At 37.5% G+C, this 19,088-nt stretch overlaps 5 protein-coding genes across 5 annotated transcripts; 1 reads left to right on the top strand and 4 right to left on the bottom strand. All coding sequences in view use genetic code 12, as the record gives it.

The window, feature by feature from the left end:
• Positions 1–138: 138 nt before the first annotated feature.
• PVL30_001523 (uncharacterized protein) lies at positions 139–2,178 on the bottom strand (the record flags this gene model as incomplete). The annotated part of the gene is made up of 1 exon (XM_001526675.2): positions 139–2,178. One exon carries the CDS (start codon positions 2,176–2,178, stop codon positions 139–141), a length of 2,040 nt encoding a protein of 679 aa, XP_001526725.2.
• Positions 2,179–3,711: 1,533 nt separating this feature from the next.
• Positions 3,712–5,046, top strand: EHT1 (medium-chain fatty acid ethyl ester synthase/esterase 2; the record flags this gene model as incomplete). The annotated part of the gene is made up of 1 exon (XM_001526674.1): positions 3,712–5,046. The coding sequence occupies one exon, from the start codon at positions 3,712–3,714 to the stop codon at positions 5,044–5,046; it is 1,335 nt and encodes a 444-aa protein (XP_001526724.1).
• Positions 5,047–5,415: 369 nt separating this feature from the next.
• On the bottom strand, positions 5,416–8,094 carry TPS2 (threalose-6-phosphate phosphatase; the record flags this gene model as incomplete). Its single annotated transcript, XM_001526673.1, has 1 exon — positions 5,416–8,094. One exon carries the CDS (start codon positions 8,092–8,094, stop codon positions 5,416–5,418), a length of 2,679 nt encoding a protein of 892 aa, XP_001526723.2.
• A 985-nt stretch (positions 8,095–9,079) lies between these two features.
• On the bottom strand, positions 9,080–11,065 carry PAB1 (Protein phosphatase PP2A regulatory subunit B; the record flags this gene model as incomplete). Its single annotated transcript, XM_001526672.2, has 1 exon — positions 9,080–11,065. The coding sequence occupies one exon, from the start codon at positions 11,063–11,065 to the stop codon at positions 9,080–9,082; it is 1,986 nt and encodes a 661-aa protein (XP_001526722.1).
• Positions 11,066–12,126: 1,061 nt separating this feature from the next.
• hrp3 (ATP-dependent DNA helicase Hrp3) lies at positions 12,127–16,629 on the bottom strand (the record flags this gene model as incomplete). The annotated part of the gene is made up of 1 exon (XM_001526671.2): positions 12,127–16,629. The coding sequence occupies one exon, from the start codon at positions 16,627–16,629 to the stop codon at positions 12,127–12,129; it is 4,503 nt and encodes a 1,500-aa protein (XP_001526721.2).
• Between the last annotated feature and the right edge of the window lie 2,459 nt (positions 16,630–19,088).

Raw genomic sequence — 19,088 nt, 5'->3', positions numbered from 1 at the left:
TCTGTTTTTATTTTTGTATTTTATTTTTATTTATTAATTTTTTATAATTTTTTTTTTTTGCTTTTTCTTTGTCCTTTTGTGTTCAATATACATATATTTGTATTTCTCAATCTGTCTATCTATATATCTATATTACCATTATTTTTTCTTGAAAAACCTGTGCCCAGACAGTGGTTTTGGTGATTGCCCTAATTCACCTGCACCACCTGCACCCCCAGCTCTAGTACCATTAGCAGTACTACTTCCACTTGATTTATCTGATTTATCTAATTTATCCAATTTAATACCAGAGGTAGATCTTGAGTGGGGCACTGAGCTACTCTTAAAGTGGAAACCAAAACTCGACAAGCTATTATTCGCTTTTGGATTATTCATAATCTTGATTGGTGTTGCTGATCCTGATTTCACGCTTGCGCTTTCGCTGCCGCTACCGTCGGTGTATGTAGGTGCAAACCCATCAGCAGCATATTTGTCATCATCTTCGTCGTCATCTAAAGCCTCGTCATAAGTAGGAATGTGAAGAAAGTCCACAGACTTTGAAGGCGTGTGCTTGTTTTTGCTCTTTCCAGCCATCGATGCTGATTCGCGTCTGATGGGCAAATCGAAATAATCCCCCAAGTTAGCCATAGAGTTTTCAGCTGATCCAAGTGGGGTACCGGATTGTGATCTGAGCTGTTCAAGCGGCGTTTGTGGCAAGTTCATATCGTATATTTTGTCAAACTGGTGTTTCTCATATAAAGGTGGTGCAGACAGTTCTCTATCCAAGTCATCATCCTCTGCATCTCCGTTACTCTCACCGCCTCCATCCTCGTTTTCATTGTCATCATTATCTTCATTATCTGACACTGCAGGCGTTGTAACTGCAGAAACATCACGCTTGTGAAAAAGCGTATCTTCGCGTTTATAGTCAAGCTGAAATGTACCGTGATGATTATCAACATCATAATGCCGACCAATTACATGACCCAAGTTGGCACTTAAATAAACAAATACAGGTAAATTAGCACGCAACTCGCTTGTATGCCCCTCCTTATTCTTAAGTTGAATGGCGACTCTTAGTCTATGTTTCACTACAATCATTCCACTCTTGATTTCGCAACTTTGAGTGATTTGCTTTAAATTTTCGGGAACCTTGAAATGAGTCTTTATCACCCATTTATCATATGGTAAAGTCGAAGTGTCGGGAAAGTGCAATTGTTGTTTCCCGCATAACCTTTCAAATTCTGGCGATCTTATATTGTCCACCTCAATGTGATAGTGTTCCACAATGCATGCATTCATAGCTTTCAAGCTTAGACCTTTAGCAATAGGCACTATTGTCAAATGTATTGGAACTGTTGTCCCTATAGCTATTGCCTTTCTTGGCATACTGACGCAGTATTGTAATTTTCCAACCCATGTATTGTTGACGTCAATCATATCGGTAAGATTGAGGTTTTGTGGATGTAAAGTTCGCACTATTCGTATATGTTTGCTGACCAGGTGCGATCTCTCAAACCTGCCTCTTTCTATAGAGCACTGCAATCGGTAAAGTAATGTTCCTATTGGTAAGCCTTCAATAGTTTCTGCAATATTTGCAGGAAGATATATTTGAAATGGAAGACTATAATTGCCCTTTGGCAAAAGAAACGAGTGCTTCGACGAGTCCTTCAAATTCTTGTATGGAGTCCCATCAATACCTGACTTTGGGATCTGGATGATTTTCAGCTTATCTTTCGACGCTGAGGAACCTGGTTGTGAAGAGAAAACTGGAGTAGATTTTGTGCGTTGATACTGCGGACGTGGTGTGGAGGCACCTGAATTTTGCCCAGAACCTCTTTCCAGACCGCTTCCGTGTTTTTTCATCTTGTACATGGGGTATGTCTTGTCACCATAATTTCCAAACACCAATTGGCCCTCATCGTTGGTCAAAAGGTTGTTCCAATCGGCCTTTAAGACACATAAACGGTCCAATTGTTGGTCATGGGTTTCCTTCAGAAAGTATTCGTAATAAAACTCACCAACTAAAGACAAGGTGATCTTTTTAATGTGGATATCCTCTTTTAGTGACAACTTGACACTGCCGTCAAGGAGTACGTTTTCCACATCAAACTCATTTCCTTTGATTAATAGTAAGTTCTTGTGGCTTGATCTAAGTTTGATGTCAAACAATGCGAGTTGCAAATGCTGGGTGAACATCTTGTGACTGTTATTGTAATTTACTTGCTAAGATGTCTGAAGGCAATGACAACAACAGTGGCAGTGGCAGTGACAGTAATAGTAGTAGTAGTAGTAGTAATAGTAGTAGTAGTAATAGTAGTAGTACTAACAATAATAATGATATTATATCTCTTCAATGAGAGCCACGATTAAGTCCCTTTTTTCTTTATAATGAACGATGATTTAGTGAAGTTGTTTTGATGGAATAATAATAAAAAAAAAAAAAGACCGAAAAAAACAAAAGAACAAAATTAGCTTATATCATATATGATAATATGAACTTGAACATATATATTTTTATAGGTCTTGCAACGGGACTGAGTGGGCGATAGTATTTTGCTAGATGGATTAACGAACGCAAGCCATTTTGTTCTATTTCATGTACATGTGGATTTCTATTGTTTGTGAATCACGCTTCCGTGGTGATGGGAAAGAGCGCCGTACGCAAAATCACGTCTAGATTGCTCTAGCAGCTGGACGAGAAGGAACAATAATAAAAATTGACATTAATAAGTTGCACTGAATTTTCGAGGAAAGGAAGAAGAAAGATAGAAAGATGGAAAGATAGAAAAAACGAAAAAAAAATAGAAAGAAATGGAAGATGAAATAAATTGAAACAAACATCCTTTATATATAGTTTGGTTGAATATATCTAAACACTCATTACTGAACTGAAGTTTAGTCTTAAAGGGAAATGGACAATAACTTTACCCGTTGCACCATAAGCATAAAATATAACGCTTACTAAAATCAATCCCTTCCATGAAACTTTGGATAGTCCATTAGTATAAATTAAAAAAAATAAAAAAAATAAAAAAAATAAAAAGAAATAAAAGAAATAGAAAACAAAAAAAGCAGCAGAAGAAGAAGAAGAAGAAGAAGAAGAAGAAGAAGAAGAAATATTGCAAATTATTCCAAAATATCCAAAAGAACATGAAGAAGAAGAACAACAAATGGTTTACACAGTCTTTATAAGTTTCCAAATTTAATCCATTTCATTTTATTCACGGTAATCAAGTCCTTCTTTTCCATCTTCCATCCATTTTATTTTTTATTTTTTCTGCTTTCGTTTATTTTATTTTTATATATTCTTTATTTTCTTTGTTTTTTTTTTTTTTTCTTCTTCTTCTTCATTTTTTGTATTGGATTGATTTCTTGCGTCTAGCCTCATTCTCGCAATTTTCTTCTCTAGAAAGTTGGTTCTAATAGACGGGTATATATTTCTTTCTCTCTCTCTCTCTCGGAGTACAAAGATAGACTTAAGTCCGATTTTCAATTAGCCGAGGAATCAGAAAAATTTCTTTTCAACTACATCAACGGAGTTCAAACCTCAACCCATTTTATAAAGCTTTTTCGTTCTCTTCTTCTCCTTCTCCTTCCTCAACTTCTTCTTCTTCTTCCTCAACTTCTTCTTCTTCTTCCTCAACTTCTTCTTCTTCTTCCTCAACTTCTTCTTCTTCTTCCTCAACTTCTTCTTGTTTCACTGTCCTCAACTTTTTAAACCACACCACTATGGGTATTCTTAATTGGGGGTTTAGGTCCACGATCAAAGTCCACCAGTCATCACCTCAAGACTCAATAATAGTCAGCCCTGAAAGAATATCTTCACCAGACTCAAAAGATGTAGAGAAACAAGATTCCACCGCAGTAAAATTTACTGATTTCACAAAAACCCTTGAGCTCATTGATCCATCGAAAAAATTATGGCTAAACCCTTTATTATTTAATGGTTCCTTACAAACCTTGTATTACACCTCGATTGACGTTTCAAACAAGTTTAAAATTTGGTATGGTAGGGAGTTGTTCCACTACTCTGATGGAGGCAGCTCAAGTTTGGACTGGGTTATTCCCGAACCAGACTCAGTTGAGGAATTTAAAAAATTGGGTACTGAAACTTTACCAGAGGGATACCCCAAATTACACCCACGTACACGCTACTTATCTAACGACGAGGCTGAGGCCATCAATAAGGCAGACGACTTGAAAACCACCCCAATTGTTGTCATATTGCATGGCTTGGGTGGTGGATCTCATGAACCATTGATCCGTAATTTTGCAGAGGTCATTGACAAGAACACAAATGGATGGGACGTTGTTGTAGTAAACAATCGTGGATGCTGCAGAACCAAGATTACATCAAATAAAGTTTTTAATGCCGGTTCCACTAATGATATTAGAGAGGTTTTGCAGAAATTCAAAAAGCAATGGCCAAACAGGCCAATCTTTGTCACTGGCTTTTCATTTGGTGCTGCATTGTTATCTAATTTCCTTGGTGAAGAAGGTGAAAAAGCAGACTTGGAGAAAAGTGAAGATAGTAAACACACTGAGAGATTAGTTGCTGCAGCTTGTGCAGTTGGATGTCCTTGGGATTTTGTTGATAGTGCGTACCATATCCAAAACTCACTCACTGGTCGCATGTTACTCAACCCAGCATTGGCAAAGTTCCTCGCCAAAATTGTCACCAACAACTATGCAGAGCTCAAAGAATTGAATCCTGAATTGGTCAATGATCAAACAATGAAAGAATTGAAGAACATAAAAACAACATGGCAGTTTGATGATTTGATCACATGTAAATTGACGCCATACAAGAATGCTTTTGAATATTATAGAGAATTATCACCAATAAGAAAAATATTGAAAATTAAAACACCATACTTGATTTTGAACTCGACTGATGATCCTGCTGTGGGATGCAGATTGCCCATATTGGACGCAAAGACAAACCCATACTTATGTCTTGTTGAAACAGATATGGGTGGTCACTTGGGTTATGTGCAAACAAGTGGAGAGTTTTGGTGTGTCAAGGTTGTTGAAGAATTCCTTCAAAAGTTTGCAGAGTTATAGACACAACTTTTTCAATAGCAATGAATAAATAGATTGAGACTTTGATTAACAAAAAAGAATATTTATAAATTAAGAAAAAAAAAAGGATAATACAATTGAACAAATTAATAGAGGAAAATTTGAATAGAAACTTGCCCATAGATCACATATCATTCGGAAATGTAAGATTAAGATTCTACAAAGAGCCCTTTGTTCCACATTTACTATAACTATTATTATTACTATTATCATTTTAAAGATGAAAGTAAGAGTAAATAAATTAAAAATAAAAAAATGAATGAAAAGAAAAATAAAGAAAGAAAAACAGAAAAAAAAAAATCCTTTTTTGTTTAGAAAAAGATACTTGAAAAAATATTCTTTTAGTCTATTCTATGCTGCTGCTTCTTGCTTAGTGTTTGCATCAGCTGCTACTTTACCGCCATTAGCTTGTTCTAAACTCTTTCGTTTCTTTAAAGTTGCTTGCCTAACTGCATCCTTCAGTCTGGTCGAGATCTCACTGTTGGCAAGGTGTCCTCTATCATCTAAATCCACTGAACCTGCACTCTCAAAAAGAGACACTTGTCCAGCTAATAATCCCAACGTCTCCAAAACTTGCGCAGGTTCATTCAAGTGGGCTGTTGCCACAGTTTTTTTAGATGCGGGTCCAACCGCCACAGGGAAAATGCCATACGATCCAAACTTGTTTCTTGACTTGTTGTTGAGGGACCATTGGTTTTCAATCTTGAGCAAAGACTTGAACATATCCTCATCAGTCAAGTCGTCACCAACACAGAATACAAAATCAGGCAACTTGTCATCATCATGCTTGATCTCATGATTCATGATTTCTTCAATTGCCTTTTTCGCACCATGGGGATGCAACACCAACGACTTTACAATTTCACCCTTATTAACAAATTTGGGTCTGACCTCAATGTTTGCCTTGCCTTCCATCACATCAACATCATATTCCTTGGCAACTGTCTCTGTCAACTCTTCAACACATTTCTGTGCTTGGTAAAGACCTAATTCGTGGTCAGCTCTTCTATAATGCCACGTAATAGCAACCTTTTTAATTTCTATATTAGAGCCAGGGGTTTTATCAGTATACTTTTGGAAAACATCTTTGACCTTTTGTTGCCAAGACATGTCAAACTGTTCAGTTAAATTGAGCCATTCCTTAGCTCCAAGATCTTTCATGAAACAGCCATGTTCGGCTGAGAGTCCCACGTTTTTCTTACCCATCCACTTCTCCAAAAACGCCTGGTCTCTACCGGAAATGATCCAAATTTGATTCTTGGGATCTTGTGTTAATACGTCGAGGACACGATTTAACTTGTCTGATGGGATTGCTGCAGCGGGGTCTTGAACGATTGGGGTTAATGTTCCATCATAGTCAAACAAAAACAATCTTCGTTCTGATTCTTGATAATTCTTTAACAACAATGGCCTATTCAATGTTGGAGTATAATGATTGGTGTGTGTTATTGCCGAGTGTTCTATAGTGTCTCTAATAAATGTAGAAGTCCAGTGCTGAATAGTGTTGGATGTCACTTTTTTGTAAAGCCTGTTTTCAAGAGTCTTCTTTTCACCATCACTAAAAGATAAAGCTTCATTTATAGTTTTGGAAATTCCTACTGAATCCCATGGGTTCACCAATATGGCATCATTTAAGACGGATGCGGTACCAGTAAACTCTGACAAAATCAAAGGTGAGCTTTTTTCCTTTTGACAAATAACAAATTCAAACGCAGTTGTATTCATTCCATCTCTAACTGACGTGATAAGACACAAGTCAGCAACTCTCAACAAAGCCAAATACTCTTCCTTGGGTATCATCATCTGATAGTGGATCACTGGAGTATGGTTCAAAGTTCCATACTTTGAGTTGATTTGGTTGATCAATTCAGTAGCCTTGATTTCAACATTTGCCGAATGTTGGTATCCTGGTGTTGAAACTTGAATCAACACAACCTTCTCTCGCCACTCGGGGAACATTTCAAGAAATATTTGGAAAGCTTGCAACTTCTGAACAACACCTCTCACCTTATCCAATCTATCACGTCCAACAATGATCTTCTTGCCCTTGTATGCATTTCTAATTGCCTGCACCTTTTGATCAACTTCATCCGTGAACGCCTCGTGCTCAATCTTGGCAGTATCTATACCAATAGGCAAGGTCTCAACAGAGATTGTTGTACCATAAGCAAAGACTTCTGTTTTGGAAACCTGGCAACCGAGCACTCGTGCACAACAAGATAAGAAATGTCGTTGAAATGAGTCCGACTGGAAACCAATTTTGTCCGAGCCCAACATACCATCTAAAAGCTGCGTTCTCTTTGACAAGCATTTGAAGTACTCTGATGAAGGAAATGGCACATGCAAAAAGTGACATATATAAGCATCTGGCAATTCCATTCTCAATAACTGTGGAAGAAGCAAAAGATAATAATCATGGATCCAAATAACATCGCCTGGCTTATAAACCTGCTTGATCTTGTTCAAATAGGCTTCGTTGAACTTGACGTAATCGTGCCAAGCATTAATCTCCTCCTTACCGTCTGACGGGGTTCCTTCAAAATAGTGGAACACTGGCCAAAGTACATTTTCTGCATACTTTCTCCATCTTTCTTGGTCACGTCTTAATAACCAAACAGGATGAATGTTTTCATTGCCAATCGACTTTTGCAATTTTTTTTCAATCTCTGCCTTGTCCTCTTCGTCCAAGTATAACGGATCATCCTGCAAGTTTTCGGCAGTCAAATTGATTGTATTCTCGGCCTTGTTCTTTAACTCTCCAGTCCAAGCTATCAAGTGTGTTTCCCAATCAGAATGCTGTTGCAAAAACGATTGCGACGAAAATAAAGCAGAGTTGCCTCTAAATACCTCAACGTCCCAAACATGCAGACCCGTTTTAGAATCGTATTGGCTGACAATTTGAGTAGGCAACGTGGTCATAACATTTAGTATACGACCTGATAATTTGACTTTCGAGTTTTCAGCATAATCCTTAGGGGATACCATGGGCCCACTGGCGGGCGTAGATATAAACTGATCCAATTTAGCCATCTATGATGAATCTATGATGTATATATGATGAAAATTTGATGAAAATTTTATTAGCAACTGAGATCTCTCGGGTGAATTTAGGTTGATTTAAAAAGGAAAAAGAAGAAAAAAAGAAGCCTAGTAGCACAATTTAGCAAAAATTATTAAGTTCACAATCGGTATGTAAAAAGCTTAATGGTGTTATAATGTGAATCTATTGCTTTTGATAATGATAAAAGTAGGCCTTCAAAAGTTCAAATTCAAAAAAAAATAAAAAAAAAAAACAATGTCCAATAACAAATCCAATCCTTGCTGGGTGAATTTATGTTTGAAATTTAAAATGAAAATTTGGGAATCTCCTATAATTTCTTTAGATTGCGGTTTCGTACAAACGGCCTCCGCGGCCATATTGACGCAGATCTACTAGTAATTAGTGGCTTTTTGTGTAATCTTTTAATCAACTCCATAGCTCAACACTAGTTCTATGTGTCACGTGTGTCAAGAAGTGGTTAATAGAGCTAACAAAAGAGAAAACTGGAAAGATTTGCAAATTATTTGAAACAAAAATAGTACCATCATGCCCATATCTAACAAAACCTTTCAAGACAATCTGGTCTGAGATCAGAAAGTATTTATGGTGAGAGTTTTGTCAATGCTACAAGCTTAAAAAAAAGTGTGTTTTTTTTTCCTCAATTTCAAACTTTAGATATATTAATAAAATACACGGGGGATGGTAAAAGATCAATGCAAGATTGCATCTCCTTCACGATTATTAAAAAAAAAAATGTGCCTCTCAAAATGCAATCACCAAGAAAAAATCAGGGCCAATCACAATATAGGGAGGCTGAAAAAAAAAAGTTTGGAAAAAAGGTTTTACTAATAATAGCAGGTCAAGTTTTGGTGTCAGATCTGGGGAATTTTTTTTTTCTCTAAAAAATTTTAATCACATGTCATAAAATTTCTCATCCATTCTTTTTCTCCTAAGATAATGCTTCTTCTAAATAGCCTATGCTTCCTCAGAAGGAGCTGGAGCACCAGTAGCAGCGTTGGCACCTTCTGAGTTCTTATATTCTTCGAAAGCATTCAATGCTTCTTCAAAGTGGTTGTTGAACAATTCCTCATCGTCCAACAAGTCCAAGATTTCTTGGTTTTCCAAACCCAACATCATACCAGTAATCTTACCAGCAGCCTCTGGCTCTTGGGCCTTACCAGTTGCAACAATTCTTTGGTACAATTCTTCACCCAAGATTCTCTTTTGTGCTTCAAGTGGAGCATTTGCAATCAAAGCAGCCAAGTCCTTGGCTGGAACATTACCACCTGCAGGACGGTTAGGGTAGTAACCTCTTTGTTGCTGTTGTTGCTGTTGTTGCTGTTGCTGTTGCTGTTGTTGTTGTTGAGGTCTCATGTTTTGACCATTAAAGTCTTGGAATTGTGGTGGCATTCCGTAAACTGGAACTGGTTGACCATTTGGACCTGGTCTTGGCCATTGTTCTGGGAATGGTTGGCCTCTGCCTCTCATCATCATTTGTGGATTTGGACCTGGGAATGGAGCGTTACCTCTACCGTTTGGTGGGAAGAAACCTTGTTGACCGTAAAACATTGGTGGCATGAATTGGCCTGGTAAGCCACCTGCAGCAGCAGCGTTTTGCATTCTCATTTGGTTTCTAGCTTGGATTTGTTGTTCCAATTGTGAACGTCTAACATCCTTACGTTGAGCCAAAGCAACATACAATGGTTTACCGTTAACCATTCTTTGGTTCATTTCAGTGATAGCCTTGGTAGCTTCTTCTGGGGTGCTGAAACAAACGAAACCGAATCCCTTAGATTTTCCAGCATCATCAACCATAACCTTGGAAGAGGTAATAGTACCGAATGGCTTAAACTCTTCTTCTAATTTCTCAGAGTCGATTTGCTCGTCCAAGTTTTTAACAAACAAGTTAACACCTTGGTACTTGGATAATTTTTCTAATCTGACTGCCTCGTACTGTTTCTTCAACTCTTCAGTTCTTTCTCTCTTCTTTTGAGCTCTGCCAACGTAGATTTTTTGACCATTGATTTCCTTGTCGTTCAATTCCTCAACGGCTTTAGCAGCAGCCTCGTGTTCTTCAAAGTTGACGAAACCGAAACCCTTAGACTTACCCTCAGCATCTTTCTCCAAGTAGATGGAAGTAATCTTACCGAATGGAGCAAACAATTCTTCAAATTCTTTTTCAGTGTATGCCAAGTCAATGTTCTTGACGTAAATGTTGGTGTAATTTGCCTTCATTTCCTCAAGTTTAGATTCACGGTCTTTCTTGGAAACGTGCTTACCAACATAGACTTCACGGTCGTTCAACAACATACCGTTAACACTCTCGATAGCAGCTTGAGCAGCTTCTTCAGTCTCGTAGTGAACGAAACCGAAACATTTGGATTGACCCAAGTCATCAGTGGCGACCTTAACTGACAAGATCTTACCGAAAGCCGAGAAGGTGTCGTGCAAAGCCTTGTTGTCAATGGCTGGGTGCAAGTTCTTGATAAAAATGTTACCGTCACCTGATCTTCTTGCTGATGGGTCTCTTTGGGACCACATAATACGACATGGTCTGCCTTCAACTGGAGTGTAGTTCAACTCTTCGATAGCCTTTTCTCCATCTTCCAATTTGTGGTAGTTGACGTAAGCATAACCCAAAGACTTTTTGGAAACTGCATCACGACAAACCCTGATTGATGCAACTTGACCAATTGGGGAAAATATCTCAAAAAGGGTTGCTTCGTTAACCGATGGGTTTAACTCACCCACATACAAAGAGGCAGAGTTTTCAGCAATACCACTGGATTCTCCTTGCTCTTCAGCTGAGTCAGCTGGGACGGAAGAAGATGTTGCGTCGGATGACTCAGCATTGTTAGTGGTAGTAGCGGTAGTGGCACCACCAGCAGCAGGTGATGATGAAGAGTCGAGATTCAATTTCTCTAAAGACTCTTGAACTTGGTTGGTTTCAGCAGCTGACATTATTGATGATGATATATCCAAAGAGGTATCGTCTTCTTCTTCTTCTACTACTTCTTCTTGTGCCTCTTCTTCCTGAGACTGAAATTTTTTTTTTTTAGTGAGACAAATTTTCAGTGTTCGTCTCAACTCTGTACAGTCTACTTTGTGAAATTTTTTTTTTCTGTTTTTTTTTCTGCTTTTTTTTGCTACTTTTTTTTTTCTCAGTTTTTTTTTTTTTTGGTTTTTTTTTTTGCTATTTTTTTTTTCGCTATACATTGTGTTTTGCTCTGCGTTGTAAAATTCTAGAGCAGAGCAGAGCAAATGGCAAGGGCAAGGGCAAGGGCAAGGGAAAGGGCAAAAGGAAAAGGGTGGGAGCAGATATTTCACAAGCCTATTTGGGCTATAGAAATACCTACTTTATTGAACAACACCACAATACACTATTTATCTTGTAGTAGGCTGTTGGTATTTTTCACATTATATACTATTTCAACAAGGTAAAGTGTTAACTTGTATTGTACAAGCTCCTCTTTGAAAGGGCATCTAGATCTCCTAGATATTTTGATGTCTTTCAATTTATAAATTACGGTCAGTGGGAGGCAGAAGACGAAGCTCTCTGAACGACTTGACTGGACTTTAACATTGACTTCTTTGACTTGGCCTTTTCTTTTAAATGGCATGGACAAAGGACACTTTGTCTCTCTTCATTTCTCTTTCCTATATATATATATATATACATATATGTATATATGTATGTATGTGTATGTATTTAGGTACATGTCCATCTATATATAGACCGCCTATTCCGTGCCGGAATAAATCGTAGAGGTTCTAGCAGCAAGAAGTGTGTGTGTAGTGCAGTGTCACAATTTATACTTCACCATTCTCCAAACCTGTTATTTTTTTTTGTATCCAAATCAAGTTATTCTATTTAATTAAAATTTTCACTTTCACATCACTACATCAATCTTTCTTGAGTTTCATAAATAACTTTGTTAAACTTCAGTACATACACACACATATATATATATAAATAAATAGATAGATGAAAACTCCATGTAATTTAAGTAACGTGTTTAAGATTACTCGCTCTTGGGTGCTTTTGCTTTTGTCGTTAATCGCTTATACATTTCACTGATTTTACTGCTTGGTACTTTACTAGGCCAGTACAATCCAGCAAACGACCAAAGGTGTTTCAGCAATGTTGTGGCTTCTTCTGCTTGTTTAGTTTTGCTCACTTCTGAATGGATATGATCACCCACTCTAATCAACTCCTCTTTTAATACAGTTGCCCATTGATGCTTATCAAGACCTTTGCTGCCTCTATGTAACTTGTGCAACGATTTAGAAACCGGATGCATGGTTGCCTTACAAGATGCTTCATCCATGCTTTCGTATTCCAAGTCATGCAGACGCATCGTTGAAACTGTAGGTGCTGAGTGTGGTTGGTGAAGTTTGCTACTTTCAAGCTTAGGGCTTTTCGAAGAAGCCTTATGCAGCTGATGCAGATGTTGATGCAACTGCAGGTTCATTGGTTTAGGTTTAATTGGTCGTACACTGATATCAGGTGTTTCAGACTTCATCTTCTTGCTGCTCTTGCCATTCAAAGCATCAGGTCTCTTGACTCTACGCTTTGGCACCGGTGCCGGTGCTGGGCCACTGCCATTATTATTGTCATCACTTTCTCGAAGTAATGTAAACAAGTAGTCAACTCTTCTTCCAAGGTGGACAGCATTTGGCACCTTTTTAGTGTCCTTTGCTTCTTTCCCATCCTTGCCATCCTTGCCATCCTTTGCAACTTCGGAACCACTTGCAGCAGCGTTAGTACCAGAGCTATTTGCAACTTTACTCGATGCTGGCGTCTCTAAAAACAATTTATTTTGCAATCCCAAAACTGGGTCGTCTCTGATTTGAATCCAGGATCCATAGCCAAATTTGTATACCCCAGCAAGCAACATGCTATCGTCTTTTGCTGTCCACTCACAGCTCCATGATTGAACTGCTTTGGGCTGCTTTGGCAATTGTATCTTTAATGGATCGCCATTAGGGACAATGGCATCTAATGCCTTCATGTCCAAAGGTCGATTAAGAACAAGCTCGGCATTTATATTCTTGACACCTTGATACTCAAATAACACAGCTTTCTTTTCCTTCTTCTTTGCAATCCACAATGCCGTTTGGTTATTGTTGCCATTGGAATCACCATCCTTTAAAGAATTCTCTCTTTGCTCCTTGGCTTTTCTCTCCAATTCTGCCAAAGCCTGTGCTCTTCTTGTTTCTTCTTCTTTCACCATCTTCTTTGATATACTGACAATCTCGTTATATGCATGCTTGATGTAAACAGGGTTCTTGTTGGATATTGTGCCTTCTTCAACCAACTGTTCCCATTTACCATGCAAATCACCCCACTTAAGGATTGACCTGTAAATACCTCTAATTTCTTTTTCCGATAATTGATGATCCATTGCTGTTCTTGTTGTCGTACCTCTTCTTCGACTGCCGCTGGGTTTCGTATCTTCACCGCTATCTTCGTAATCACTTGGGTTTGTTGAGCCATTCTCGAGTTTACGCACTGCCGCGGTTCTTCTAGAGTACATTGCAATCTGTTGCTGCAAAAACTGCTCGTCGGCTCTCCTCTTTTCCTCATCTTTCAATTTCGTCAACTCCTCCTGAGGAATTATATCATCCCATTCGATATCCGCCTTGTAATCAGTAACTTCAAATTGTTTTAAAAACTCCTCAGATCCCAAGTTCGACTCACCCAAGTCGGGTGTGGTGACGTGATCTTCGGCGTGGTTCAAGACATCATCCAAATTCAAATTCTCCAACTTCTGTTGATTGTCATTGTCCTTGAACATCGTTCCAGCACCAAATTTCAAAATCTGTGATAGCTCACTTCCAGAAGGCTCGGCCTTGCTATTCTTCTTGGCACTTGGGTCAGTGATTCCCAATGAAATAATAGCATACTCAAGAATCATTTTTTTCCTTGCCCTTTCTAAAATCTGCTCTTCAACGGTATCCTTACTAACAAATCGGTAAACCAGCACTTGATTCTTTTGTCCAATACGATGTGCCCGAGCCATTGCTTGAAGGTCAGCTTGAGGGTTCCAGTCGGAATCAAAAATGATTACGGTATCAGCAGTCATCAAATTGATCCCTAATCCACCAGCTCTTGTCGAAAGCAAAAATGCAAAATCCTTCGAGTCAGGGGCATTGAAATGGTCTATAGAAATTCTTCTTTGTGACGACGGTATACCACCATCCAACCTTTGAAACGCGTAACCCTTTATTGACATGTAATCTCCCAATATATCCAACATCCGCACCATCTGCGAAAAAATCAATACCCTATGGCCCTCCTTTTTGAGCCTTGTTAACAACTGCTCAAGCAAAACCATTTTACCAGACGACATGACCATTCCTTTCAAGACATTTTCTCTACTATAGGAACCCGCTCTGGAAAGTACTCTTTCTTCAGCGCCATCAAATAAATATGGATGATTCGAAGCCTTTTTCAACTCACTCATGACATTAAGCAATGAAATTTGAGAGCCTTTGTTACCAGCATTCAACGCAGCATAATTTTTGGTAATGATATTCTTGTAGTAATCAGTTTGTATGTCCGACAACTCAACACGCAAAATTCTTTCTGTTTTACCAGGAAGTGACGTTTCAACATCTTTTTTCAAACGCCTCAATATAAATGGATTGATTTTCTTTTGCAAGTCTTTGATATAGAGCTCTTGATCTTCGTCGGGTGTATCGAAATCAATCTCTTGCTCAATGCTGAATTTTCCGGGCATAAGAAAATCACATAAAGCTGCCAACTCCTTCATATTGTTCTGCAATGGTGTACCAGTAATCAACAATTTGTTTGCACATTTAAAGCTCTTGAGTGATTCATAAAGTGACGATTCTGCATTTTTTAAACGGTGCGCTTCATCAACTGCCAAAAACTGCCATTTAAATGAACCGAGCTCTGCCCTATCTTTTAAGATGTATTCATATGTTGTAAGCAAGATATTGAATTTGGGCTTACGACCTCCTCCACTGCCTCCAGTGGTATACCATTCGTACTCCCTAATTGTCTTACGTGCTTCACCGTTTCCCAAATAGTACACGCAATTGACATCTGGTGCCCATTTTTCAAAGGTCTCCTGCCAAGCCGGTATAGTCGATAATGGTACCACTACCAAATGTGGTCCATATTGTCGTCTTGAGAAAATCAACCACGATAAGAATGCAACCGTTTGTACGGTTTTCCCCAACCCCATCTCATCTGCTAAGATACCATTCTCGTTTCTTGACCAGAGGAAAGCCATCCAATTCAATCCTGTCAATTGGAAATCTCTCAACTCTCCATTTTTGATGAAAATAGGCTGCTTTGTAAGCTTTTCAAACTTGGGCCTATTGACTACTGAATACGTGGCCGACTGGTGAGGAAAGATCTTGGAATTAAGTCGTTGTTGAAATTTCTTTACTTGTTCCGGTGCAATCTTGGCAATCTCCTCTGCATCCTCCCAAGAACATTCGTCGTAATATAATCTTTTCCACTTGACAAAATATTCCAATCTTGTCTGAGAATCATCCTTTTCAACTCGCTGACTATCTACAATTCGCTCAACGTGCGTATACTCTTCTTGCTCATCGCGCCTTCGCTCTCGCTCTATATCCATAGCCTCGATATCTTCTTTCGTGGTTAAAGGATCGTTCCGTACTTCATTGTCATAAATGATAAATTGCTTGATATAATTGTCAACTTTTCTAAAACCTTTATACTCTTTGAGGTCCTTGTAAGTTTCCCATGTATTATGCATATGCGATGCATCAGACCATTTTATTTTGAACAAGTAATCTAACTTGGGCTCATTTGTCACTTCGGCATTATCAGGGTTCAATTTGTGATCCATGACAAAGTCGATCCCTCTTTCAATCTCGGGTTCAATGGCCTGTTGATAGTAATAATAATCGCCATTTGCATCCTCCTCCTCATCATCATCATCTTCGTCATATTCTCCTCCTTCATTGGCTTTTCCATTTTTTTCATCATAATCATCGCTTTCAAGCAAATCATCATCGTTATCATCATCAATGTTGTAATTGACAATTTTGCTATTTCTTGTGGAGAATCTAAGTTCTTGAATTGGGTAGGCTGGAGTTGATGATTTGGACTTGGACTTTAAAGTTGACAGTGATGTCTTCTTTTTCTTCCTTGACCTAACTGAGCCAGACTTCCGCTGCAGATGCAGCTGGGGTTTCTTCTTTTTACTATTGCTCAGTTTCTTCTTCAGTTTAGTACCGATTGTGAAATCGTCATCGTCATCATCGTCATCGTCTATGAAATCGTCCTCACCACCAAGATCTTCATCTCCATCTTCATTCGCGAGATCATCATCATCGTCGTCAACATCATCATCATAATAATCATCATTATTGACTTGTTTTCTTTTCTTCCGTGGCTCAAAGTCCTCTGTTTCAGAATCAGATTCTACTATAGCTGGACCCTTTCTCTCTCGATGTGACCGTCTTAAACCGTATAGCTCGGGATTAAGCGAAGCTTCCTCTATCACCATTGGCTTGACCATATTTCGTGTGTTTAAAATTTGATTACTGATCGATTCAGCGGGTAATTCTCCTAATGAAGCTAGAACAATATGATTCAATATGATTCAATAAAGTCCAAGAATAATTAAAAAAAAAAATTAGAAAATTAAAAAAAATAAACAATGGAAACAAACCTTGTATTTTTACAATATTGGTTCTGCAATTATAAAGATATTCAACCAAAGGTATTGGATCCAAGATACTTGCACGTTAAAAACAGTGTTGTTTTTAAATCAAGTGACTAATTGTTTTGAGAATGTAGTATTAATAAGTTGTGGAAAAAAAGTGATTGGTGTTTTCGGAGAAAGAGGAATTAGAAATGTTGTACCTCTTCTAGTGGTTTGTATGTTGGAAACAATTTTTGCTTTTGTATCTGACTGATAGTAATGAGACAAGTCAAAAAAAATTCAAGACTCTTTATTTGTATATATATATATGTGTGTGTGTATCAGTGTATGAATATGTTCTTTGGAATGTTTGGTTTTAATTTTCGTGGTCTGCTAATATTATAGGTAGGTAAAAGTAAGTGGGAAAAATTTAAGTCAACGACAACAATTTCCCGGATTATAGAGGGAAAAAAAAAAAAGGTGATACTTTGTAGTGGGAAGAGATTGATATTATAAGGATTTAAGGAGCAAAAGTATATGAGTGAGAAGCGGTCGAGATGTCTTTGATCGCCATCTCTAGGCAATCATTTGACATAGTTGTAACAGCATTGAGTAATGCTTTCTTGTTTCATGTTTGGACTGATAATAAATTTATGTATCTATATAAATTTATAAATCTATATGTTTATTGTCCAAGCACCAATAGACAAGGACCATTTGGATCAACAATATTGCAGGTGCTATTCAAGTTCATAAAAAGTTTTCCTAGTTTCTGAGTCAACGACACCGTCCGACACAACCAACAAGTGTACAAGTAGAGTGAACCAACGTTAGTCCTATGGCATCCTTTGTTTATTTAAGCAATTGTAGGTTGTTGTCCATGTGCTGTAGTACAAGATTGCATTGGTATACTATAGGGCAACTATTGCCAACTCCATTTTGCAGCCAAAATTTGGGGTATTTTGCAACCAATGATTTCAGTGAGTAGAATTGGTATACCTTATATGGTAAAGTGTAAGTAAGTTTGTATATTTTTTTTCATCTCCACCATCCTCTAAAGGATTGTCCCTTGATCTAGTCACACATATGCACATGAGTGTACCTGTCAGATACATTAATAGCTGTGCCTAAATATCAAAGATTATTAAACGTATTCATGTTTCTGATATAAACAACAACTCTACCAACAACAGCAGCAGCAGCAGCAGCAGCAACAACGGCGTCTCCGACTTCGGCTATTGAATCAACACCAACAACACCCGATTCCAGTAAAGAAATCAAATGTGCTATGCTCTTATTTGTGAAATCATTATTCTTGTTACGTAGATATTCTTTAACTAATGTATCATGAGTCCATAATAAATAAAAAAAAGTACTATATTGCGTACAACGTGTATAAAAGGAGGAGCAAGAGGGAGGAGGGGGAGTATAAATACTTTGGAAAAAAAAATTTAATTAAAGAAAAAAAAAAAAAAAAGAGGGAGAATGATATGAGTTGTCAAGTAAAAAAAAAAAAAAAAAAAAAAATTTTTTTTTTTGCTGGAATCACAACCACGCTTTGCAAATATAATTTTATTTTTTTTCTTTAATTAAATTTTTTCACAGGAGGATATAAACCACAAACAACACTGACCGTGTCGTAGTCGAAGTTCGTGGTAGCAGTCGCAGTAAGTAATTGTTAAGTACATTTACATATATATGCGTATAGTGTTTTACTACTACAAAGTTTTTTTTGAACGTATTTACACGACACTCCTATATTTGTAAAATTAAATTAAATGCGAGAAGAGAGCAAAAAAATAAAAAAAAAAAGGAAAGGCACGTGATGTAGTAGGGGCATTGTACATCCAAGAATTATTAGAAAGGAAGAGAAAACAAAGAGAAAAGTTGATAATGGGAACATTTCCAGCAAACATGCTCTCGAGTTTGTTATGGGTTAACAAAGAGGAAGATTTAAAAAAGAAAAGGAATTTTTTGGTGTTGAAAATCACATATTTTATAATATGGTCTGGGGTTGATGAAAGCAAATGTATTTAAGTAACGAAAAAAAAAACAAAGAAGAAAATAACAAGTGTGTTTCACGCTGTATTCCTCCTCCTCCAAATACCTTAAAATTTTTTTCAAAAAAATTGGTTGCAAAAAGAATACAAAATACTGGTTCTACTACTCCAAAATCAATCATTATTACCACACTTTTTTTTATTCTATTTATCTCATGAAAACAGTCTTGAACTCTTCATTTAGTCCACAACTAGTTTTAAAGTTTATCATTTATGACATCAAACCAATTTTTTCTTTCTTTTGTTCAAGGAAAATTATATAAAAAAAAAGAG

This window comes from Lodderomyces elongisporus, chromosome 2, assembly GCF_030384665.1.
Source record: "Lodderomyces elongisporus chromosome 2, complete sequence".
Classification (NCBI taxonomy): Eukaryota; Fungi; Ascomycota; class Pichiomycetes; order Serinales; family Debaryomycetaceae; genus Lodderomyces; species Lodderomyces elongisporus.
Note: the sequence above shows the minus strand (reverse complement) of the source record. Positions and strands in the feature narration are given on the sequence as shown.